General features: G+C 43.0%; 1 protein-coding gene across 3 annotated transcripts in view; it reads right to left on the bottom strand.

Annotated features, from left to right (window-relative positions):
* The window catches only part of PCDHAC2 (protocadherin alpha subfamily C, 2), a 78,621-nt gene that overhangs the window by 27,990 nt on the left and 26,484 nt on the right, over window positions 1-24,147 (bottom strand). For 2 of the 3 annotated variants that reach the window (XM_041487066.1, XM_041487057.1), the window contains exons 2-3: window positions 13,326-13,384; window positions 11,091-11,179 (exon numbers count right to left, since the gene is read on the bottom strand). In XM_041487066.1, the coding sequence (XP_041343000.1) occupies window positions 11,091-11,179; window positions 13,326-13,384 (148 nt within the window). Of the gene's footprint in view, window positions 1-11,090; window positions 11,180-13,325; window positions 13,385-21,550; window positions 24,068-24,147 lie in introns of those variants that run through there. The other variant, XM_041487047.1, reaches the window with a different exon arrangement.

The raw sequence follows: 24,147 nt of genomic DNA, 5'->3' as shown, positions 1-24,147 counted from the left end.
GTAACCACGGGGACAAACGCAGAGAGGGAAGGGCAGAGGACCTCTCTTGCCCTTAATTGTCTAAGCGAGCCTAAGGAGATTAGCTGCACAATTAGGGATCTAATTAGTGCCACTCCCAGCCAGGACAGCAGCCTGTTTTCCATGTGCTTCAGTATTATACACCTGAGGTCTGACCTATAAATGGAGTTCAAATTCCCTGTGCAGCCCCTCAGATCCCACCTTGCACCCACACCACCAGAGTCTGGGAATCCATGGGCACAGGATTTGCTTGCCAGGAAACAACTCTTGCTTTTTCAAAAACTCCTTTTCAGAACAGCCCAAAAAGAAGTCATGCAAGGCAGGCATGAGACAGAACTGGAACACAAACAGCAAATTGCAGAAAGGCTTGGGGTGGAAGGGACCTTAAAGCTCACTTAGTTCCACCCCCCTGCCATGGGAGGGACCACTCACTATCCCAGGCTGCTCCAAGCCCCATCCAGACTGGCCTTGGACACTTCCAGGGATCCAGGGGCAGCTGCAGCTTCTCTGGGCATCCTGTGCCAGCACATCACCACCCTCTCAGCGAAGAATTTCTTCTTAACATGCAACCTGAACCTACTCTCTAAGTCTAAAGCCAGTCCCCCCTTGCCCTCATTCTTTTGAAGGACTTGTCCTGTTCCTAGTAACCAACTCAAGAAAAAGAGAAAAAATTTAATTTCATCATATTCAAACCAGTCTCAGTCAGTTCTGTTCTAGTTCCAGCCTCCAGACGTTGTGGTGGGATGACCTGCTGCTGTTCACTGGTTTGTTCTGGTCACCTCTCGGTATCTGACCCCAGACCTGCATGCTGGGTGGGGACATCCAGGCTGCACCAAGTCTCCTTTGTGTTCCCTGAGCCTGTCTTATCCACCTGTGCAAACAAAAGCAGCACACTCCTCTTCTCAGCATAAGCACATAGGAACAATTTCCACAAGACCACAAAGGGTTTCTGGTGTGGCTTTTTTTCCTTCCTAATCAACCCATTTATTTTGCTAGTTGCGTGCATGCTAAGAGGGGATGCTTTTAGGGATGGCTGACTGTAATTATATAAGACAAGAGCAGAGAAGCTGCATTCAGATTCATTTCCTCCACAGCCAGAGCCTTGATGTTCTGAGAATTAAATCCCCCTAATGAAGGGGAAGCCTTTGTGTGCTGCTGTTGCTGTTTTACATCTCTCATTGCACCCTCTGAGTGCACACAAGTAATGACTGATTTCAGGGTTTAGCTCTTGGAGTAAAATCAGCATCTCCAGGTCAATGTTACATAAATAGGCAGAATGTGTGCTGGTAAAACATGCACATACTGCTTTCTCTGCCTTGTGTAGCCCTGTTCTGGAGTCTCAGCAAAACCAGGGTACAGGCAAGAGATCAGAGAAGTTCACAAGAGAGAAACATCATTATAGTATCATGGAATGCTTGGCTTGGAAGGGGCCTTAAAGGCCATCTCATTCCAACCCCCCTGCCATGAGCAGGGACACCTTCCACTATCCCAGGCTGCTCCAAGCTCCATCCAAGCTGGCCTTGAACACTTCCAAGGATGGGGATTCACAATTTCCCTGGGCAGCTCGTGCCAGTGCCTCACCACCCTCAAAGGAAGGAACTTCTTTCTAAAATCTAATCTAAACCCACTCTGCCATAGTGAAGCCATTCCCCCTTGTCCTGTCACTCCTGTAGGATGTGTCTCTCCAATGGCCCAGAGGAACAGGCAGCAGCCTCTGCCTGCCTCTTGAGCAGCAGGGCTTGGAGCTGCTAAAGGTCAGACTTCACAGGCAAAGGGGCTGTGAGCACTGCAGGGAAACAGGAAGAACTGCAGTGTTCAGGAAGTCCTGACCTCACGGGCTCTGCATGGCTCAGCAGCTGGAAAGGAGCAGGGAAGGAGAGCCCCAAAACAGTCTCACAAAGCTGTTACTCTTCATTCCGTCCTGCTGCACTGAGAGCATTTCGGGCCAGGTGGATGCTGATCACCATCCCCACAGAGCACTCTGTGATAAGAATAATTTTAATTTTCTTGGTTTTCCTCTTTTTAAAGCAGGATAATGAACATGTCCTATTCCCAGACTTTGTCTGCCCTGCTCATGTCAGTGGCAACTTCCTTCAGGCAAGGCTTGTCTTTTGCTGTTTGTGTGGGCTTCGTGCAGCACCATCTGACCTGAGAGGCAGTGCCACACTACAACATGAACAACAGACACTGCAGCAATGCCTGGTTACAAAAATAAACACATGAAAAATACATTTATGACCCTTGTGTACAGCAAAGTGCTGCACACAGGCAGACATCCATTAGGAGAAGATTCAATATCACAGAGTGGTCTGGATTCCCTCAGCCTCATTTCTTCTTCCACCACTCACAATATAAATACATTCCAGACTAGAATTTCTTAGGATTACTTAGAAAGACCCTTATTTTATCCATCTATTTTCTATCAGATAGCAAATTGTGTATTGCAAGAGATTACTGGGTTAAACTTCATCTGGGATCATAAATGTCATGGGTTATTTTAACATTTACTTGAGTATATTTTCTTTTAAAAAAATCTAAATGGAATAAAATTAAGCCCACAGCAGCAGAGAAAGAAATAAAAAACAACCCCCAAACCATGCACACAAAAGCAAGGCACAACAGGGGAAAAATAAAGCTGCTGTAAGCTCAAGTGGAAACAATTTGATTACCATCAATTCCCTGAAGTACTGACCAGATAAACACTTGTTTAGTTTATAAGTTCTGACAAGATCACAACCCAAGGTACTACAGCGGCAAGGGAGTGATTTTTCTATTTATTTATTGAAACTGCTGAGAAAATAATAAAGACAGGAATCAAAATCCATGTCTTCTGTGTAGCAACAAAATATTACCAGTGGGCAGACAAGAAAAACTCACTGGTATTTTTATACAGATCACAAAGACCAACATGCCTAAAGCAACAGACAGTGAAAAAGTTACTTCGATTTGAAAATTCAACTTTATTATATTTATAAAATAAATTTCTACCAGATGTCTAAGAACTAATCACATAATATGGCAAATGTTGTATTTGCCCCCCCCTGCCCTTTTATTTTTGGCTCAGTTATGAGAAATATTTTTATTTTTAAGCCTGAATTTAACACAAACCTCCATTTTGAGGAAGCAAAAAGATTATTGCAGAAAAGGATGAATTAAATAGACAAGGAGTTATTGCTATTAAACTTTCTCCCAGTGCCTAAATATAGAAATTATAGCCAGATAAACTGCTTACGTAAAATCTCTTTATCACTTCTTAAAATGATGAAGTCTGGAGCTGCAGCAGCTTTTGCCCACAGTTTCAGAAGACTTTTTTCATATTGTTCAGTCACAGAAAACCTTTAGCCTTTTGCCCCCTTTACTCTTATTTCATTCCTGGTTTCAGAAATTTTGCAGGTCCCCTGGGTTATTTACATCTCAGCTGGAGCCATCAGTCCTGCCTTTAGGAAACCTGCATTGAAACAATCACCCCATGTGGGGATCTGAAACTGGACTGGATCTCCACTTGAGAAAATTCAACAACTGGCTCCAGTCAGGGACAAATGTGGTCCTAATCCAAAAGAAAGGATGCACATAAACAGGGACTGGACTAAATTATGAGATGCACAAATGTATTCTGGGCCTAATGGGAAAGAGAAATTCTTCTCACAAATATTTGCAGCAGGTGAAATTGGGAATTTGCCATAGTAGATGAAGACATAAACTCTTCCAAGACCATTCTCTTTGACAGTCAAAATTAACACAAAGTCTTATTCAAATATATGAAGTCAAAGAGATCACACAATTTAGAAGTTTCCAGCATTGGCCTTTTCCAAATTCTGATGAGTCCTATCCTTTTTTCCTTACACTGAGCCTTCAAGGACAAAGGTATTAAATCTTTCATCCATGTCATCTCATTTACTTGGTAGACCCTGCTGAAAAAGAATGGACCCCTTGATAAAGATCACAAACACTATTTCAGGTCAGTCATGAGGGTTTTGCAGCTAAGAGGAAAATAAATTAACAGAAGGTAAATTTAACTTTAGCCAAGTCACGACTGCAGTTTCTGTATAATATCATCTATCATCCCCTCCTCTCTTTGCTCACTCAGCTGAGCAGAAATCTAAACTAACCTATTAATTTACCCAGCCCTGGCTCCAAATATTGAGAGCCCAAAGTGCTGGTTCAACCACAGTTTGGATGGGGGGAGGCAGATAAGTTCCTGGTCATAACAGTCATCAGCTTTTAAAAAATAATGATCAGTATGTCAAGCTGCATCTGTCAAAAAAATATGTATTTTAGACATGTTCTTTTGAAAAAGTCCTTTTGATTTCAAAATGCTTTTCTTCAGTACAAGTAGCATTTGAAATTCTCAGTCCTCTCTAGCTTCCATCAGGCTGTCAAATTGAGAAGCATTTATCCCTGAAAATTCTTAGTTCAGTATGAAATATTGAAAAGGTGATGTGGGGCCAAGCTGGTGACCTACATTTCAACATTCCTGAAATAACAATACAGAGGGAAGACAGTGGACAGATGAGCAGGAAGAGACCAAAGTCATTAGATGAAAGGAAAAAACAAGAGAAATTAGAAAGAGGGAGGTGCATACTTGGCAAACCAGATACGTAACAAAAAGGAGTGAAAATGGAATAAACAGAAGTGGAAAGCCAAACAGCAGGAAGCATGCAGGGAATGTCCTGGGAATAAAGTGTTCTGGGAGCAGGGGCAAAACTGAGGACTGTACATCATGTTGAGGGTCTCAGCAAGTGGCTGGAATTGACTCAAGAATTCAATGACCAAAATCTAGAAGTAAAATAAAAGAAAGGGATTTAGCCTTATATGGCCCTTGCAGATTATTTCTATTTCAGTTTAGGCAGTGCACTGCAGCCACACAAGCAAGCTGGCATGATTTCCTTCCCCAGGCTCCACTGAGCTGATAGATACTGCAGCTTCAAATAATTACTTTAGTGTGCTTTAAGGGCATGACTTTTTCCATGATTCAAGAGGCTGTGAACCAAATTTCTATGATACCTTCCTACAAATTCTTAGGAGCGGCTTAGGACCTTCATTTTGGGAATTTATGAAATCACTGTTTTGAAGACTAATTTTAATGAGAAACATAAATAACTAGGGTGTTCTGTATTCCCCCTCTTCTGTTCTTTAAAATATTCCATATATTTTCACAATGTTTCTTAGACCACTAAAGATATGAATTTTAGGGCTGATATTTGGCTTTCTATATATTTCTGGGTTTGAAGGTTGGAATTATGAAATTCTATAGAAAACTGGTTATTAATTTAAAAAATAGAGAGAGGCTGTAGATATGCACAGCTGCATTTTCTAGCTCCTTCCATTTTAAACAGCTGCAGCATTCTGCAACAAACCAAGAACCCGGTTTTGTATTCTGGGTTGCTAATTAGTTATTATCTTTTATAGCTTTAATCAATGAACTGCTAAAGCTAAGCCAGAGCAGTGCTGTTATTTCTAAATTAACCTTTAACAGTCTCAAAGAAACAGCACTTTCAGCCCCTGCACATTCTTTGCAGTGACTGCTTGATGAGTCTTAATCACACCCTTTTTCTCTAGATGAGGAAGGTCATTTGAAGAAGGAGAACACAAATTCACTGACATTTCAGGAAGAAATTGTCCTCTACTTACAGCCATAGTGTAAAGCTGTATCATAAGAAATATGTTACAACTTAGGTCTCATCACTCCCCGAGTTATTTTCTTAGGCTCTTTCTCTTTAAACTGGATTTTTATAGGAATAATTCAGTGGCCAAGAGCTTTGTGACAGTACTGTGGGGTCCTTAACAGCTTCTCCTGTAATGCCTGCCTGATTTCAAGACCAGTGTCTGGTCTAACAGTGAGACTCAATCCCCCCAAAAACACTTTCCATTCCTTCTGTGCTGCTGTTACATGGACTCAAAGACACAGACAATGTCAAATGGTTATTCCATGAAAAGAACAACTGCAGTGCAGCTCTCTGCCCCACTCATCTCAACCTATTACCCAAGCCCAGGGTGCCAATCTTCTTTCCAGTGACCTATGCTCAGTAGTCATTTAAAAATCAACACTGCCATTCTCAAGGCTTTCTGCCTCCTGCAGACCTTCTAGCATCTTTTCCAATTGTTTCTCTCTACCAGATCCTCTGTGCTCACCGTTGTATACAAGATTTTTACTGGTGTGATGTGAGAAATGGAAAGATAGAAACTTCCACAGACACTGAAGGGTTTGATCTGCAGCTTTGGGAGAAGCTTGGATTGATGTAAAAATGCAATACACAGACACTAAGCAGAAAAATCATAAACTTGTATTTCTATAGTTGTAAGTAAGAATATGCCTTAAGTAAGTAAAAAACTGTATTAATAAGATGGTGAAGGGTTTATAATATAGGGGTGTAATTGTATAAAGTAAGAGTTTAGATGTTATAATAGAAACATATATGTGCATGTGAGACAGAAGCCCATTGGATAAAAGTATCCACAGTGCAGCAAAATTAAGTTAAGGTGATAGGTTAGAAAAGCAAAATAAACTTTGTGGCAACTGTCTATTGGATTAGAAAGTTGTGTATTGCCTTGTGACCATTTTGAGCTATGGCTGACTGCTTGCTCTCTTAAATCTCACAGCCTCTGAGACTGATGTTTATTTGAGCAATAAATTGTTTCTAGCCCAACTGTGGTCCCGTCCCTTCTTTAAATAATAGCGTCCCCTCTCATGCCCTGAGGTTTCTCTGCTCAGATCTCTTCTCCTTGCATTATCATCCTGTATCTCATGTCACAGTTTCACTGGAATTAAGTATCTCTTTCAGATATAATATTCTTGTTCAGGTTGGATTTACTTGCCTGACATCCAAATTAGTCTGTGAAACAGAGAACTGGGAATGCCACAACTAACAGTGGATAATTATAATGATTTCTTTCCCTATCAAGGCATTCTTGGACATTTTTTTCTTAAAATCTACACAAGAACCCCTGTCCTTTCTTCACAGTTTTCCCACAACAGCCTACCCAAACCAGCAGCACAAAACTCACCAGGAAGACTGACTTTACTTTTCAGGAAATTTTGCTTATTTGACATATTTACAGTTGGTTCACGTTTAGTTTTCTGAATTCCTAACTTATTCTGCATATCATGCCCCATCAATGGACCTTGTCTGCATTCCAGGAGATTGCAGCAGGAACCTTCCTCTGAGAGCAATACAAATTTATTCCAGAGAAACTGTGGTTCCCAGTGTAAGGCCCAGGGCAGCTTAGGAGTATGTGGACAAGGAATATCCCCAGCTAGCATGGTACATGTGAGAAGGTCACAGGCAGGAAGTAAGGAACAGCAGGAAAAATGGAATAAAACCAGGAAAGTTGTGAGACACAAATTTCAGAGGACAAGCACTGAAAGATTCAGATTTGGGGCGATGAGATGCAAAGAGCTTTGTATAAAGGGATTATTTATCATCTTCTTCCACCCCCCTGCCATGGGACACCTTCCGCCATCCCAGGCTGCTCCAAGCCCTGTCCAGCCTGGCCTTGGGCACTGCCAGGGATCCAGGGGCAGCTCCAGCTGCTTTGGGCACCCTGTGCCAGGGCCTGCCCAGCCTCACAGGGAAAAATTTCTTCCTGCAGCGCTCCCAAGCAGTCCATGATGGTCTGTCTGCTGTCCTTCTGTCCTTGGGAGAGCCCAGGCAGTGCAGACAAGTTAAAATAATTGCACTGCATCCAGCTCTGGGGCCCCAGCACAGGAAGGACATTGACCTGTTGGAGCTTTAAAAAATAGTGTTACCACCTCTCCTCCCCAGCTAATCCCTGAGAAAAGGAAAAGAAATAGCAGATCCATTTAGAAGAATGTTACCACAGCAAAATAAGAAGTATAAAATTAGTGTATTTTAGGATGGCATTTGCCTAGGCAATCTTAATTCTGTCTCTTGTGCATATTTACGAGGGTAGACACTGAAATCCTAATTTCCCAAAAGTCCGTGGGCTGTTTGACATGGACTTCAGAGATGCCAGTGTTTCACCCACAGCTTCACCTACACACACACAGATTTCAGATGCAGATTTTATCATTAAATCCTTTCCTCTTTTACAGAGCTGTCTGAATTGAAGTATTTTATTTTCCCTTCCCTGCATACAGTGTGTGGCCCAGTGCCTTATTTACTGCACACATATAAAGTCTACATTGAATATAGGAGTTGAAATTTCTCATGACTCTTTTTCATCACAAGTCCTTATTGTTTTCCTGAGTCTTACATGTCCTATGAAAGCATCTTTAGACTTTTTTGTCTAGCAAAAATGCATTTTGAAGCATTTGCATTACATCAGTTCTGTTTTGTAGATTGGAACCACCAGCACAGAGAAATATACATGAATTTGTCTAATGCCTGCTAACTCTAAGCTCTGAATTATTCATAAGTCTGATTTATTCAGAAATCTTCAGTGTTTTACGTCTAGAGCAAAATTTCTGTTCATATTTTTTGTTATGAGCTCTCACCATTTTTGCCAATCAAGCTCCATTTATTCTGAGTTAGTTATCAAAAAACCAGACTTCACTCACATTAGTGGTCATCTAAAGTCTGACAGGATTGCCAAAACTGCCAAAGGACATGGAACAGAAACCAGAAATGTGACTTCATTGCCTGATCTCACTATATAGCAGGTGGGGGACTAACAAGATGCCAAGAGAGCTAAATTCAAAGTCAGAGGGAGTTTGAACCTTCTTGTCCCACCTCACCCAGAAGTCTCCCAACTGCAAACTTACAACTGGTTGGGCTGGTGCCTAAGAAGATGTAAACACAATTTTAAAAATTCCACATCCACATTCACTGTTCTTTGCATGGTTGAAATACTCAGTAAAGGCAACAGGAATGCTGTCAGTCAAATAAGGACCAGGTTTTGCTTGGGCAGCACATTTTTGCTGAAAAGTGTGTGATTATGTTGGAATTCAGCTTTAAAGTAGGAATTAATGATTTACTGATTTAACACTTCACTTGTTATTACAGGTCTTGAACCTAAACCAAAAAAAGGAAAGAAGCAGTGAAAGAGATATCTGTGGGAAACTATAGGCAGGATTCTAAAGCAGTGGTAGTAATTTGCTAAATATGTGGTGTACTGAGGCTACAAAATCTAACACAGCCACTAATCCTGAGATTTCTCCATGAAACACCTGTTTGCTGTTAAGGATCAGGGACATCTAAAGCTTTTGGTTACAAAGAGAGGAGAAGAATATTATCTGAAACCCACTACAAAAAAAAAAAAAAAAAAAAAAAAAAAAGAAAAGAGAAAAGTCTAAGTAATGTAATATCAGGGTTGCTAATCCTTTGGGAGTGGACAAAGACAAAATAAAATAATCTTCTGTGTGCTGGGATGCATTCATTGCACAAGTGCCTCACAAGTCAGGGAAGGAAGCAGCAGTAAGAGCCAAGGGTTACTGCTGCTCAAACAAAGAGATGTTCAGGTTCCCAAAGCAAGTCCAAAATGACAAGACCCCAAATAGAACAGCAAGCAGGGCTCCAGACAGGGGAACAGGACTCTGGGACCCAAATGCCACTGGACCTCCTCAGATGACAGAACCATCCCACCTTTGCACTTACGTTCAGGTGCTTGGAAGTTGGCAGCACCAGCATGGAAACACCTGGGAGAATGTTTGTATCCATACTGAACTGGGTGAGGCAGAGCACTGAGTGCTCAGTCAGGGATGATCAGTGCAGCCAAAAGCCTGAGGGAAGCCTTTGCAAAGGTTGGAGTGTTCTTGTGGTGACATTTTCAAATGCAAGCTCAACAGTCACACGCCCTTCATATTCTGCAAAGGCTGCATCTTCCTGCAAAGCCTGCAGCAGAAGGAAGGCACACAAACCCCAGCTGATCATAGCCGAGGGCTCCATTATGTATTAAATTAATTCCCAAATCTGTTTCTGCAAACAGCCCTTCTGCAAAACCAGTGCAGGTTTTGCTGGGCACGATTAATTTATGGATGTTGTAACTGTTTCACCTTTATCCAGGTGAAATTCCCATTTAAATAGAAAAAACGGTTTGCACCAAGAAAGATTAAATGAAGTAATTATCATTTTTGCAGCTGGAGACCCCACTGCCCAGCATTTGAGCTGCCTCTGTGATATGGGCATCACTCCTCATGTCAGTTCCTGCCTGAGTGCTCACAGAGCTGCAGTACAGGGCTCACCACCCTACACAGGGCATCCACTGAGTTTACAGTTTAGTTTGGCTGAAACATGGCTGAAAACAGGGACTGACTGCTCCTCTATGTCTCTGTATTATTCCTGCTCCAAAATCAAAAGTGAGAATATTTTTTTTTGTCTGCACTGCAAAACATCCTGGGGGTTTTTTTGCTATATTGACTGCTGTGAAGTCATCAGTCAGTGACAGAGTAAATGAAGCTACATTCTAAACCATACTTTTTGTCATTTATTTTGACAAACAAATAATATTTTAGTTTCCTCATCATGTATTAGTGAATTAAAATAGCTAGCAAAAATTTAGGTCTGATTTCACCGCAGAAAAGTAAAATGAGAAAAGACATTCAAAGAGACTTACTGGCTTTGTAAAAATAACAAAAGGAAAACTGATAAGCTCCTACCCCAGTTTTACTGTTCTTTTGAAATGGAGGGCGAACCAGCTCTGGAATACACACACCTGAATACACACATCAGAACTGAACCATTATTCCATTATTCCATTACACAAACCAGTAACCTCCAAAAGCAGGGTGAAAGCTGGGATCAGGGACTCTTATCTCCTGTGCTCATCTGAGACTGAGTAAAGAAAAAGATGTATTTTATGCTTTATTGTTCCACTCTATTTCTATTCCACAGAATAATTTACAAGAACTTTATATCCAAATCACAGAATATTCTGAGCTGGAAGGGACCCAGAAGGATCATTGAGTCCAACTCCTCAGGGAATGGCTCATATCTCATACAGGGACTGAACCCCCAACTTTGTGATTGCAGAGCACCATGCTCTGACCAGTTGAGCTCATCTTAGGATCTTCACTCAGTGATATAAAACAGAGGAAAAAGTAAATAGCAGAATTAGGAGGTCTACTGCAGTTAACATCAGTTCTTCACAAATATTCTGGATTTTCACATCCTTACCTGCTGTAGCACTGGAGACTGTTGGCCACTGCTGGTCAGGCCCTGCTGCTCCTCCACGCAGGACTCCTTGCTCCTCCATATGCACAGCACTGGGTAAGCAAATATCACACTTGGGTTATACACTTCCCTGGACTTCTCAACACTTCCCTTTCCTGCTGCTTATCAGAGTTCATAACTATTTATTACTGTGCAGATACTCCTAGAGTACTGCATGATGTTAGCAGCACGAGAAGCAGCTGTTTTGACTTGCAAAAAATACCTTCAATTATTTACTAAAACCCACTCGAGGAGTAACAACATACATACGAGTAACAACGAGTATAAAACAAACACACCTGCAGGACACTTTGCTCCCATTGACTGGGAGGCACTAATAAGGAAGTGACACATCTTTGCTATTAGGATGTAGCAACATTAGGCAAATGATTAAAAAGTTGGAGTTAGCTCGGAGCTTCTGTCATTATGCCATTTTAACAAATCCCACCTTCCTGGGTTACTGCACATTTCTCGTGAGCAATTCAGGAAGAGAAATGCATTTTCTTAAATGCAAAAACTAATACAACAAATTTTAGTGTCACATCATGAGCACTGGACATCAAAAGCACCAATTTGCACCTTACATGGAAGGAAAAGAAAAAAATATGCTATTTTTAATACAAAACCAAGCATGATGTTTATATGCTGTTCCTTAAGAGAAACAGGATTCCGTGACTGTGTCCCTGTCTCTGCTCTTTGGCTTCACACTCCCTTTCACACTTCCTTAAGCTGAACTTAAGGGCCAGTTTCATCCAAATGTGGCAGACATCCAGGGCACCAAATTTCTACAAGTTTTATGAAAAAATCAGCATTTTATGCTGACCATCAACTGGGCAGGGCACACAGGCTCAGAACCTGAGATTTCAGGTAAGGATAGGGGCTGCTATCCTCTGTGAGAGCAGAGGAACATGGACAATTTCCCAGAAGGGCCCCATTAGTCTTGTGGGATTAAAAAAACCCTTACTTTCCATTAATTGTTCAAGCAGCTACAGGTAAGACCTTGTACTTTGTATAGAAAGGAATGTGGATCCACAAGAGCATGCCTGACTCAGGACCAGCAAATAAAGTGCTCAGGTAGGCAGAATTCCTTCTTCAGGATCCTGCTCCCCACCCAGACTGTCCATTGATTTTGCAGTTATGGATTACAAAAAAATTGAAAGCCACAGCAGGAATAGAAAAGAAAGAAAGGAGCTTGCCCAGTAGGCCACAAAGTCAAGCTTGCTCTGTCTTCCTTTGCTCTTGGTCCTCGAGGTTTTGATTCCTTTTTACACAGCATCTCAAAGTCAGAGGAGTCACTCTGTGTCCTCAGTCACATGAAGCACAGTGTGACTCTGAATTCAGGACTTCAGTGTCATAAAGACTCTTGGATAAAGGTACAGCACCACTGCACCAACAATTCTGAGACACTCATAAAATCCTGCACTTTGCGATGCCACTGGGAATGACTGCAGCCTCAGAACTGCCTCTACACCTGTACAGGAATCTTATTAATCACATCAGATTACACCTGAACATAGAACCAGTATTCTAATCTGCTCAGGAAGAGCAAAAATACTGTTTGATTTAGGCTCTACAGATGCAATTTTAGTATAATTCTCTTTATCCAAGTGTACTGAGTAGAAAATTATAGCAGAGACTGCTTGCGGTATTAGGCAGCGGATTTTCAAAGAGGTCTAAAGAGATTTGGACAAAAGCTTCACTTTTCCTTCTTTGAAAATCCATCTCATATCTTCAAAAAGTCCTTTCAACTGCATTAATCTTCTTGATTGCAGCATGTGGTTAATAAACCTGCTGCAGGAACAGCTACTTTTATGGTAATGAGAAACAAGAAGATGGAAATGCAGACTGACTATTGAAACATCAGCACTGACAATTACGGGGAGCTTTAAAATAAACAAAAAGTATATAATGACAATTAAATGATTCAATAATTGGAACAATTATGCCTTGACAGTCAATGGATACAAAAGCAGAAGGTAAAAGGAAAGAACAGCACAGCTCTACAGCAGTGCACTAACAGCATAAGATGCAAGTCAGGCTGAATCTGTAGCTCGTGGAGATTGGAAGTGACAGCAGCAGAACTCAGATGCTTTCCATCTCAGCATAGATACCATCAGTCTATGGCATCAGAAGAAACTTTGTCCTTTTCACAGAGGAAAAGGACAGAATTCCCCTTCTCTGGAGAAACACCACACATACCTTTGCATTCCTGCCCTCAGGGATGCAGAGTAGCGCCAGTCCGGGTTGGGGTGTTTTGGCTGTAGAAACAAAAGCCCAGGACAATGCTGTTAGCGGCAGTAAAACATGCTAGAAAGCATCTGCATCTGGCTAATTTTGTCAGAAATACCTATATGGATATAGTAAATTTTTGTGAATTGCCAAATCTCCCTATAAATCGAAAGAAACTTTCAAATGGGCACACAGGGATTGTATGTGCAATAAACTTGTCTGCACACCAAGGCCTGTGGCTAGAGATGATCTCTGTGGAACAACATTTAATGCTGCAAACTGGAGGAAAGTTATTTCATACATTCATCAACATTTTGGGCACAGGATAAAATAAACAACATCAGAAATCCAGAAAATACATTGTTTGTTTACCTGATAAGGTGAGGAAACTCAAGCTCCTGCACTGAATATTATCTGCCTGAGGGTGTATAAATGTGAGGGGGACGTGGGGCAGTGAGGTTTCTGCTGGAATTCAGTGTACTGCAGAGGACTGCAATGGATGGGATCAGATTTGCAGACTGCAGCAAGTCTTTTATTAAGGACAGACATGTCCACAATACCAAAACCTATTAGATTCTCCATATTCATGAGAGGGCATAAAAGGTAGAAGGGGAAAATAGACAGCAATGCCCTCTGACCAACAAACCTCAGCATATGCTGATGTGCTGCAGCATGACTTGCTAAATAAGGAGTTAATTAAGAAATCCTCTGTTGATCAAAAATTGCTCCAGAAAATAGTTTTCACATTGTCAGGGGACTGTCACTGTAATTTTCAACTACAGCCTATGAGTGCAAGCTCAGGTCCCTTAAAATTAAGCCCTGAGGACATACCAAGGTTATTTCTCAGGATACTAAAAACATTATTCAGTAGGTGATATTGTAGTGAGTTCAGGCACTGGAATCCAAAGACAGAACTTATATCCAAAAACATAATGGGCTACATTCATTCCTGATGTGTCTTGCATGGTGCCAATCACACAAATAATAAATGACAGTAATGGTTTAATTCTCTTCAAATTATTGGAGGCAGATCAGGAATGAATTTGACCCCATTACTTGAAAGAGAAAAAGAAAGTGTTGAATGTTCTCAATTATTTAAAGCCAACTCTGTCTTTCCTCTTGAGGTTTGGCATATGCTTTTCCCTGGATCAATAGGTTTTATTCAAACAAAAAGGGAGCAATTACAACTTACAGTATTGCTCTATCACCACACTTCCCAGGTCCAGCATCTCACTCAAGGCTGAGATGCTCTTGGATGATGCACACATGAGTCTTCTTTATGGTCTGAGTTACACAAAAGGGAGGAGGAGGCTGCTGTTTGCAACCACACATTAAACATCTGTGCTAGCAATTTCCTTCCCATTTAGCCCCCTGTTCTCTGTCATGCTCAGGTTCTGCTGAGTTTAGCAGAAAGGGGTTTGACAAGAAGCCCATTATGCATGGTTCTAGTCTTTTCTGATTAATTCCATTTTGGCCCCAGTCCCAGGGATGTCAAAGCAACTCTAAAGTCAACCACGTAGTAACAGTCAATGAAAGAGGGTAGAGAACAACACACATTGATCAGAGCCTCTCCTGAGTTTGCCTTTCTTGAGTATGAAGGGTGATGACACCAGAAGATTTGTCTTTTCTTCTGCTGGGGGTTTTGTTATAGCAGGAGAACTGCTGGACTTCTTGTTCTATTTTGCAATTTGAGAGGTGCAGGTTATTAACTTGTACAGGCTTGTAGGCAATGTCAGGAGGAGGAATCTTACCACAGTCCCAGGCAAAACACAGATAAAGTGGGATTACATGAAAGCACTGAAAAAGTCTGACACGAGTTGGGTAGGAGTGAGAAAAGAGGAAAACGACCACTCACTCACAGTACACAGATTTTTGGGTTTTGGATGAGAACTTTCCAATTCCTGGCTAGAAAAGAAAAATCTCTGTTCTGTTTGCAATGGGACATCAGATCTTATATGGGTGATGGTGGCAGGAGAAACTCATTAGTTAGAAATGAAACATTTTTTCACTTCACATGCATGGACCAAGACTCCTCATGTCAATACAGGAGAAACTAGGAGACTGGTATTTTCAAGGGTTACTGTCCAGAAGCTCTGGCATCTTGTGGCTATTCCCAAACAGTTCTCTCTTTGCAGTGACTCCTTGGGTAGGGCAGCAGTGCTGTTCCCAGAGGAGCAGAAAAAGGAAGGAGGGAACAGGATGTTCCTACTCTGGAGGTGGAACTATTGCCACAGTTGACCGTCAGAGGCTGGGGGCATTTTTAACTATGAAAAAAATCAATATCTGTGACTTCTTGTTGAAGTCATTAGAGGAAGAACCAGAGCACAAGGCAGTTGGGCAACAGCCTGCCTTTGTGCAGACCTATTTTCACCCAGTTTTACCACATGCTTGCTGCTTGACTGGGTATTTTCAGAGCTCAGCAAGAGGCACATTTGTCCCACACTTGTGTTACCACAGGTCAGTGTCCTGCAACTGACAAAATCAGTGAAATTTCTATTTTGTCAGCACAACTGGCTTCTCCTTTTGTTCTGCTACAGACTGTAATTCTTTCCATTTCCCTGGCCATAAGTGAAAAGTTGTTTCAGTACATCTCTAAATGAGACTGGACTAGAAAAGCAATAAAGCATGACCAGTAACAGAGGTTGAGCACAGCAAAAGCAGCAAACCTATTCAGGAATATCTCTCCCCAGCTCAGCTGCAGCAGTGCTGCTTCTTAGAAATCCATGAGGAATTCACAGTCAACAAGCTTGGGCTGGTTTATATCTCTGCTTAAGAACAGTCCAACTTCACCATCCCTGAAACCTGCCAGGACAGCATCTCCGAGTGGAGCTAGGTCCTCAGGCAGTCCCAGGAGCTCTCAGTGGGCTCCTCTGCAAAGCCCTGTCACAGATCTGGCTGTGAGATGTGCAGTGTGTCCTAAACCAACCCCACCAGGACAAGGCACAGCTGTGTGAGAGCACAGAGGGAGCACAAAGAAGAACACGGGCTCTGAAGTGGTCCGAGTGCTTCCCAGTTGTAAATCCCCACATTTTCACTGTCATACAATGCTGATGAAGAAAATATTGCTCCTTTTACCTCCCCAGCATATTACAAGACTCTGTTTATCACAATCCAGCACATTCTACTAGGCTGAAGGTAATTTTATCTTGCCACTTCCCTGAGAGATTTTTGGAAGTCACGTAGCAAGTCCAGCAGTCCTGTCAGTGGGTGAAAGAAATCTCATGACCCAGCACAGCAGTAATAAATCATTCCCTTTTTTCCCATCAGTTGCTTTTTCTGATTCAGTTACAGCCCATCATCATCATAGTGTGAGAGGAGGCAGAATCTATCCAGGTGCCTGTGGAAGTGTTTGTCACTGCACCTCATGCCATCAGTTTGCCCCTGCTGCTTCTTCCAGGCACCAGGCTCACATTTTGCCAACCACACAACCACAGACATTAATGCTTCTGGTCATAAAAGTCTGATAATGGGAATGTATAATGTAAACTAGAGCCATCTTAGGAGCAAGAGAACTCATGCAAAATGTCACACAGTTGTTTTCAAGTGGGTTAAATGAAGAATTGTTTCATTGGTTTGTGGAGAATAAATTTAGTTGGAAATCTATTGTTACAAACATTTTCTTCAGCTCTCTTTTTATCTAATACAGTAAGAATTTCTCCCTGGGGTAGGAGAAGTTTCTAATTTTTTAAAATATTGCCCTGATCCCATATTCAATGGATCAATGCAAACACTACCTTTCACTTCAGTGCTTGCTAGAACAAAACCTGCTTGAGGTAGAGAAGCATGAATCAAATATTTACAAACAGTTACCAGATGCTGAGTCTCCTAAAAACATCCTGCTTCATTCTGATTTCCACACAAATGCACAACAGAATGACATAAGGTATATTTATCAAATGTATCTGCTTTGAAGCATTAATAAAAGCCTTTTAGAACCTCTAACCACACAAGGGTCTGCTTATTTTCCAGTCAGACAATGCTGACAGGTATGAGGAAACAGAGGCTTCTATTCCTGCTTTCCTTCTGTAAATGTTTAGAATTAACTTGATGTGGAGAACAAACTATTTTAAAAATGTGTTTATCATTCAAGAAATCGAAAAGGAAACTGGAAAAGGGTGTAAGTCAAAAGCCCAAAGTCTAGTAATGTTCATTTGCATTCCTAACTCTGAGAAAACAGAGGTGAAGGGAACAGACAAGTCCTTCTGTAAAGTACATTTAGTGAGTTCCAAGAGGAGGAAAACACCTCTGCTTAATCTTGGATGCAGATTTCTGCTGGCACAGCAGAAGCCTCAAACCCAGCACCTGAGTGCCCTGAAGCACAGAGCACTGTCCCTGCTTAGCTCAGACACTGCCATCAAACAAAAGAACAAACATTTATAGTTAACCTTTTCAATGTCAGCAGGGCTGGAGAATTTCTTAAAGGCTTAAGTTCTTGAACTAGATTGTAAGACATTCCACCATTAATACCTTTAAATCCTCTGAGAGAAATCTCCTGGACAGACTGCTTCAAACAGTGCTCTGGGGTTACTAGGTTTAGACACTTCAAAACATGCTTGCATTTAAAGCAGTATTAAAATGTGTTCAGCTCCAGTGTTGCTTTGTTTTTTCCATGTGTTTAGCAAGCTGGTTTTGAAGTGAAAAATACAGAGAAAGAGACAGAAGCAGAGTAAACAGCTCTGCTGTAAAATTCCAATGGATCTCCTGAGTCTTACCACCATCAGTGTGCAGTTTTTTCCACTTTCTTTGAAAGGGTCCATAGGGCAACACACTTTATTTCTGACCAATACATGAAATATCATATTGTATCATCCACATGTGTCACCACACAAAAAAGGGTACAAGGAAATGTATAATATAAAAGAGTTCAGTTCTATCCAGTATCCCAATTTGATAATTAAGAATGTGCCAGGCTGCCTTCTGGGACAGAAAACTCCTGTTAAAACATTTTGGTTTGATTGTTATTTCCTGCATTGAAAGGAAAAGGCTGTCATGAGATGCAAGGCACAAGAAATGAGCTTAACTGCACAGGATGTAAGAACAAAATAGGAAAGATGAAAAGAAAAACCAAGGACCAGACACTACCCAGACATCATTCAGCATCTTCACAGGAATTTGAGGAAACAGACTCCAGACGAAAGGACTGAAACCCTTCCTGGAAATGACAGATCATCACTGCAGCAGTGCCCAGTAACAAAATCACAACTTCTCACACAACCTCTTCATCGAGTGTGCACCCCTCTTTCAAAAGACAGGAGCCCAGGCTGCCCATAACACTCACAGCACCAGAAATGAAGCCACTGTGGTTTTTTATCCCTTGATTTTGCCTACACTGCCTGCCTGGTCCCTCTGCAGTAGTTATCTGATGAGAGAGCAATATCCATTAACCCCGCACTGCTACCCTTATCACCAGCCTCCTGACAGCAATAACCATGCCCAGCATTTTCTGTGCAGCTGCATTAGTACATTTCCTCTTTTACAAAACACCCTTGGTCTGAGTCATGCCTATCAATCCATAAAGGACTGTGCAGGTAAGCAGGGGGAGCACAGAAGCAGCAGCTATCTTGCAGAAACAAGCTTCCATTCCACCATCACAACACTGGCAGTACAAAAGAAATAGCCACACAGGAGTCAGAACTCACCAGGTACAAAAAAGCCCCTGAACAACCTTATTGCACTTGTTTGCACTTCTGCTGTATCCTTCTAATGGCACAATACAGTCAGTCACAACTTAGTGTACTTGTTAGCATCTTTGACCTTACCAGTAAATATGAAAGGAACTAAGACTTATTGCCCCAAATGTTACGGAGATTAATCCCAAATAACTTGGAAATATTTTTCCTCTCACTGTATAAACATTTAAAAAATATTAGACAATGTAAAACCCTAGGTATGATTATCTGTACATAGCAAACCCATTCACCTGGTCCCATCCTCATCTATGAAAAAACAGTAGAAAATCTGAGAAGGGATTGCAGTTTTTTTCCAAAAACTGTGTGGAAGAAAAAAAAAAAAAAAAAGAGAAAGGACCTGTTCACATTATCTAAAAGTAACACACAGATCAGAGACTGACTTTGTAAATTGGTGCAAGGACAATACTGCCTTGCTATGCCTCACAAGTGAAGGCACAGGCTCTTAAAGGCTGATTCAAAGTTCACTTTAACTAAAAACAGAAACACAGTTCTCTGAAAATCTAATAATGCAAAGATCATTATCCTTAAAATGTAGAATTCAGGGTTGCTAAGCAATTGATGGCATCTTCAGTGCAAATGCTGAGCTTGAAACAGGGGAGAGATGTGACTTTCAGTGTGTAATTGGCTAGGAACTACTAATTAGTGAGTGCCATTACATTTAGCCATTTCCTCATGTGCACATGGCCTGGGTACATCTTTATAGAATGTCCTACCACAGGACAGGTTAAGAAGCAGGAAGTAAAGAATTTGTGATGAGTAGAACTTGTCGGAACTTCACCTCTGTTTAAATCACACAGAACGAGTTCAATAATTGATTCTCTTGGATGACAACTCCACACAGGCAGCACTCACTAGTTTGTTCTATACATTTCCCTGGTTTTGTACTCCAAGTCTGGGCTGGCTTTGCTGCCACTGCCTGATCTCTGCTGGTAATCAAAGCTTGCTAATTCCTTGCATTCAGTGGAGTGAGTCTCAAAATGTGATAGGAATCTCTTTGTTAAACTGATTTCCTACTTGTCTTGCATCCAAAGGGAAATAATTTTCAGTAGAGCTTTTCTTCTTGCACACCTCCCACCCAAAAATCAGCTGTGAAGTATGTATTTCACTCTTTGATTCCTCAGCATAGATGCTTATAGAGCATGGCCCATATTCCCTCCTATATCAAACATATTCCAGGCATTTTACTACACTCTGAAAAATGTTAAGATACAAAAACTACAGAGAAAGAGAAAAAGTACTTCCCCTGTACCCTGCCACTGTGATTTACAGAAAAACAGTGCATTAATTTTAAATGGATTAATGTTGAATGGATGATCATTACTCACTAAAAGCATTTTTAAGGAAGACTTGCTGGCCCTTAAGATATGGGCACCTTTGCTCAACAAAAGCCACTTGATAAATATGCTAACATCTTCATATGTGAAAAAGTAGAAATAAATAAATAAATGAGTACTGTTTCTGTGGCAAGAATACACAAGGCAGGCTCCTTTCTATCCCACCAGTCTATCCCTGACTTTCCCCTGTCTGGGGCATAGCACACATTAATGCACAAACTGATCCTACACCGGCCACAATTATGGGATACAAACAACACACAACAATGGCAAGATTTTCCTTTTGTGCACCAGAATTAGTCTCTCCTGTGAGTGCTGCTAAGTTCAGTCCCAACATGTGTAAAAAGGAAACTGCACAGATCATGCAAACCACACACCAGCTGCAGGCTTCCTGCACACAAGCATAAAGCAACCATTAATTCATCACTGTGGGAAAGTATTGCAAAGGTTAATACACAGCTGGTCAAACCATAGGTATTAAATAATTTTCAATAGGAACCCAGCAGGTTTGAAGTTGTCACTCTGTAACTTAAAAATGGTTTCTTGCTGTAATTCTCTGCAAAGATATCACTGGGTTGTCAGAGACCAGAAAGCAAGAAATGCAGCACTGGGTAGAACTAACATTATCAGAGAAGGGACTGCAGTTTTTAGACAACTAAAACACACTCACATTAGCAAGATCCTTGCAATAATATGCTTTTCTAAATTCAACAGATTTAGGTAGGAAGACAGCAAAAAAGCAAACATCAATAATTGCCATAAAGTAACTTTTTGATTTCAAGGCTAATCACTGATTATTTTTTCTCCTGCAATGTGAGTTTTCACATCAAAACTGTAAGATTAGATGTGTCATTCCTCAGCACTCTGTAACAGCAGGCAATTTTAGACAGGGAAGGATGCAACACTCAGTACAGCATATGCTGCAAAAATGAGGCGAATCTCGAACAACAGACGCATATACTGAACTTACCAACTGCACCCTGAAAGTCTCAGTATTTACCTAGAAACAAAATGCATGGCATAGATTAGATTCACTATGACCGATTTGCAGAGCTGAGTGTCAGCAAGCCCCTCAGGGAATATGCTTCATCCGAGTTTTCCAGTTGGAACCTCTGCCTGAGTACAGATTTGCTCAGAGCACTGTGCAGACCATTTACCAAGGTAGCCTCACCTCATTAGGAGTAATGGAGTCATTTCTAAGTATGATCAGGTTTTGTGCACTCTGCCCACTTTGTCCTGTCAGATGCCTCTCAGTCACCACTGCAGAGGGACCAGTAGTTCCTGTTGGGCCACAGGTATTGTAAAACATGAAAGTGTCACTTCCTGATCCTGCAGTCAGGCAGGCCTTATAGCAGTAGGTCTTAGTGAGAGACCCATTGCCCCTCACTTCAATGAAATGGGGCTGCACTTTTAAACCTTGGGGCAATCTAGCATCAATGTTGTTGTTGGCCTGCTTGTACAATTCAGCAGGGTTCCGTTCTCTGACCTTACAGCACCCTGCACAGCAGGAGCTCCCATACAGACTGTATCTGTAGCACTTGATGATAGAAAGCCCAATGATTGTGAAAAGGAAAACGAAGGAGACGGCGCTCAAAGCGATAATGAGATAAAGAGTGACCTCTGAGTAATTGCTTGGGCTTTTAAAGTGTCTTCTTCTATCAGGGATGATTTTGGAAACTCTGTCCACCACAGCAATAGTGATGGCTACTGATGAGGACATCGATGGCTCTCCATTGTCTCTCACCTCCACCGTCAGGTTGAAAGTAGGTGTGCTGTCCTCCCCCAGTTTGCGAGTAGTCCTAATCTCCCCAGTATGGAGCTCTATCCTGAACAAACCTGGATCTGAGGTTTGCACCAGGTAGAAGAACAACCAGGCATTTTGTCCTGAGTCCCCATCAATGGCTATAATTTTGGTTACCAAATATCCAGCATATGCCGAGCGTGGGATCATCTCCAGGGCTGCAGAAGTGTTCGTTGAGGTAGGATACAGAATCTGTGGAGCATGGTCATTCTCATCCACCACATAGATGTAGACAGTGACAGTGCTGCTCAGTGGTGGGACCCCAGCATCCTGAGCCTGGACAATCACCTGGAACTCCCTCAGTGTCTCATAGTCAAAGGACCTGACAGCATACATGTTGCCACTGTCAGATTTAATGGAGACGTAGGAAGCAACCGGTAGCCCTTCAATCTCTCCATCAAGTAGAGAATAGGACACATAGGCATTTTTGGCGACATCTGGGTCAGTGGCTTTAATAGTGCACAGGAAGGCTCCGAGGGGGTTGTTCTCAGGGATATAAACTGAGTACACAGGCTCCTCGAAGCGTGGAGGATTGTCATTGATGTCGGAGATCTCCACATGGATCACCTTCTGGGAGGACAGAGGGGGGCTCCCAGAATCAGTAGCAGTAACTGTGATGTTGTAGGCTGCTGCTTTCTCATGGTCCAGTTTGCCCTGGGTGACCAAGGTGTAGGAGTTCTTGAAGGAGTTGAGAGTGAAGGGGAGGCCGGGGGGAATGCGCAGGCTCACCTGCTTGTTCAGCCCTGAGTCCTGGTCAGTGACACTCATCAGGGCCACCACAGTTCCTGATCTTGCATCCTCTGGCACTGGGCTGTACAGGGAGGTCAGCTGCACTTCAGGAGCATTATCATTGGCATCCACAATGTTGACCAGCACCTTGCAGTGCCCAGCCATAGAGACAGGGCCCTGATCAGTGGCTTGTACATAGATCTCATAGGAGGATGCCTCCTCATAGTCCAAAGTGCCGTTAACCCGCACCTCCCCTGAATGTGGGTCCACGCTAAAGAGCTGTCTCACCTTCTGGGGGGTGTAGCTGCCAAAGGAGTAGATCACGTCCCCGTTAGAGCCCTCATCTGGGTCTGAGGCATTGAGTTTGACCACTAGCGTGCCAGGCAGGGAGTTCTCCAGAAGGCTCACGGTGTAGGTGGAGCGGTCAAAGGCAGGTGGGTTGTCATTGGTATCCACAACTCGCACAGAGATCTGGGCTGTGCCAGATTTGGGGGGATCCCCACCATCCACAGCAGTCAGCACCAGCTGCTGCAGGGCACTCTGCTCCCGGTCCAGTGGCTGCTGCAGCACCAGCTCCAGGAGTTTGCTGCCACTCTGGAAGCCTTTAAGGTCCAGGGCAAAGTGGCGATTGGGGCTGAGCAGATAGTTCTGCACAGAGTTGGTGCCCACATCGGGGTCCTGGGCACTCTCAATGTGGAAACGGGCACCGGGCACGGCAGACTCACTGATCTCCAGCCGGTAATCCTGGCGGGGGAACCGCGGCGCGTTGTCATTGATGTCCAGCACCTCCACCTCCACGTTGTGCACCTCGATGGGCTGCTCGATGACCAACTCCAGGCTGAGGAAGCAGGAGGGGCTCAGCTCGCAGAGCGCCTCGCGGTCCATGCGCTCCCGCACCAGCAGCGCCCCGCGGCCCAGCTCCAACTCCAGGTACTGCCGGCCGCTGCCCGAGGTGATCCGCGCTCCCCTGGCCGCCAGCCGCCGCGGATCCACGCCCAGGTCGCTCGCCACGCTGCCCACGAAGGCGCCGTGCGGCAGCTCCTCCCGCACCGAGTAGCGGAGCGGCCCGCCCGCCGCCCGCCCGGCGCACAGCCCCAGCAGCAGCAGCGGGCCCAGCACCGCCGCCCCGCCGCGGCTCCGCCGAGCGGCCGCCGCCATGGCCGGGGCGGGGGGGGCTACGGGGGCAGCCGGAGCCCGGAGCCGCCGAGCCCGGCCCCGGCCCGGCCCCACTCCCCGCC

The sequence above is a fragment of the Pyrgilauda ruficollis genome, unplaced genomic scaffold (assembly GCF_017590135.1).
Source record: "Pyrgilauda ruficollis isolate IOZ18807 unplaced genomic scaffold, ASM1759013v1 scaffold12, whole genome shotgun sequence".
NCBI lineage: Eukaryota > Metazoa > Chordata > Aves > Passeriformes > Passeridae > Pyrgilauda > Pyrgilauda ruficollis.
The sequence above is the reverse complement of the archived record's forward strand: the minus strand, read 5'-3'. Positions and strand labels throughout refer to the sequence as shown.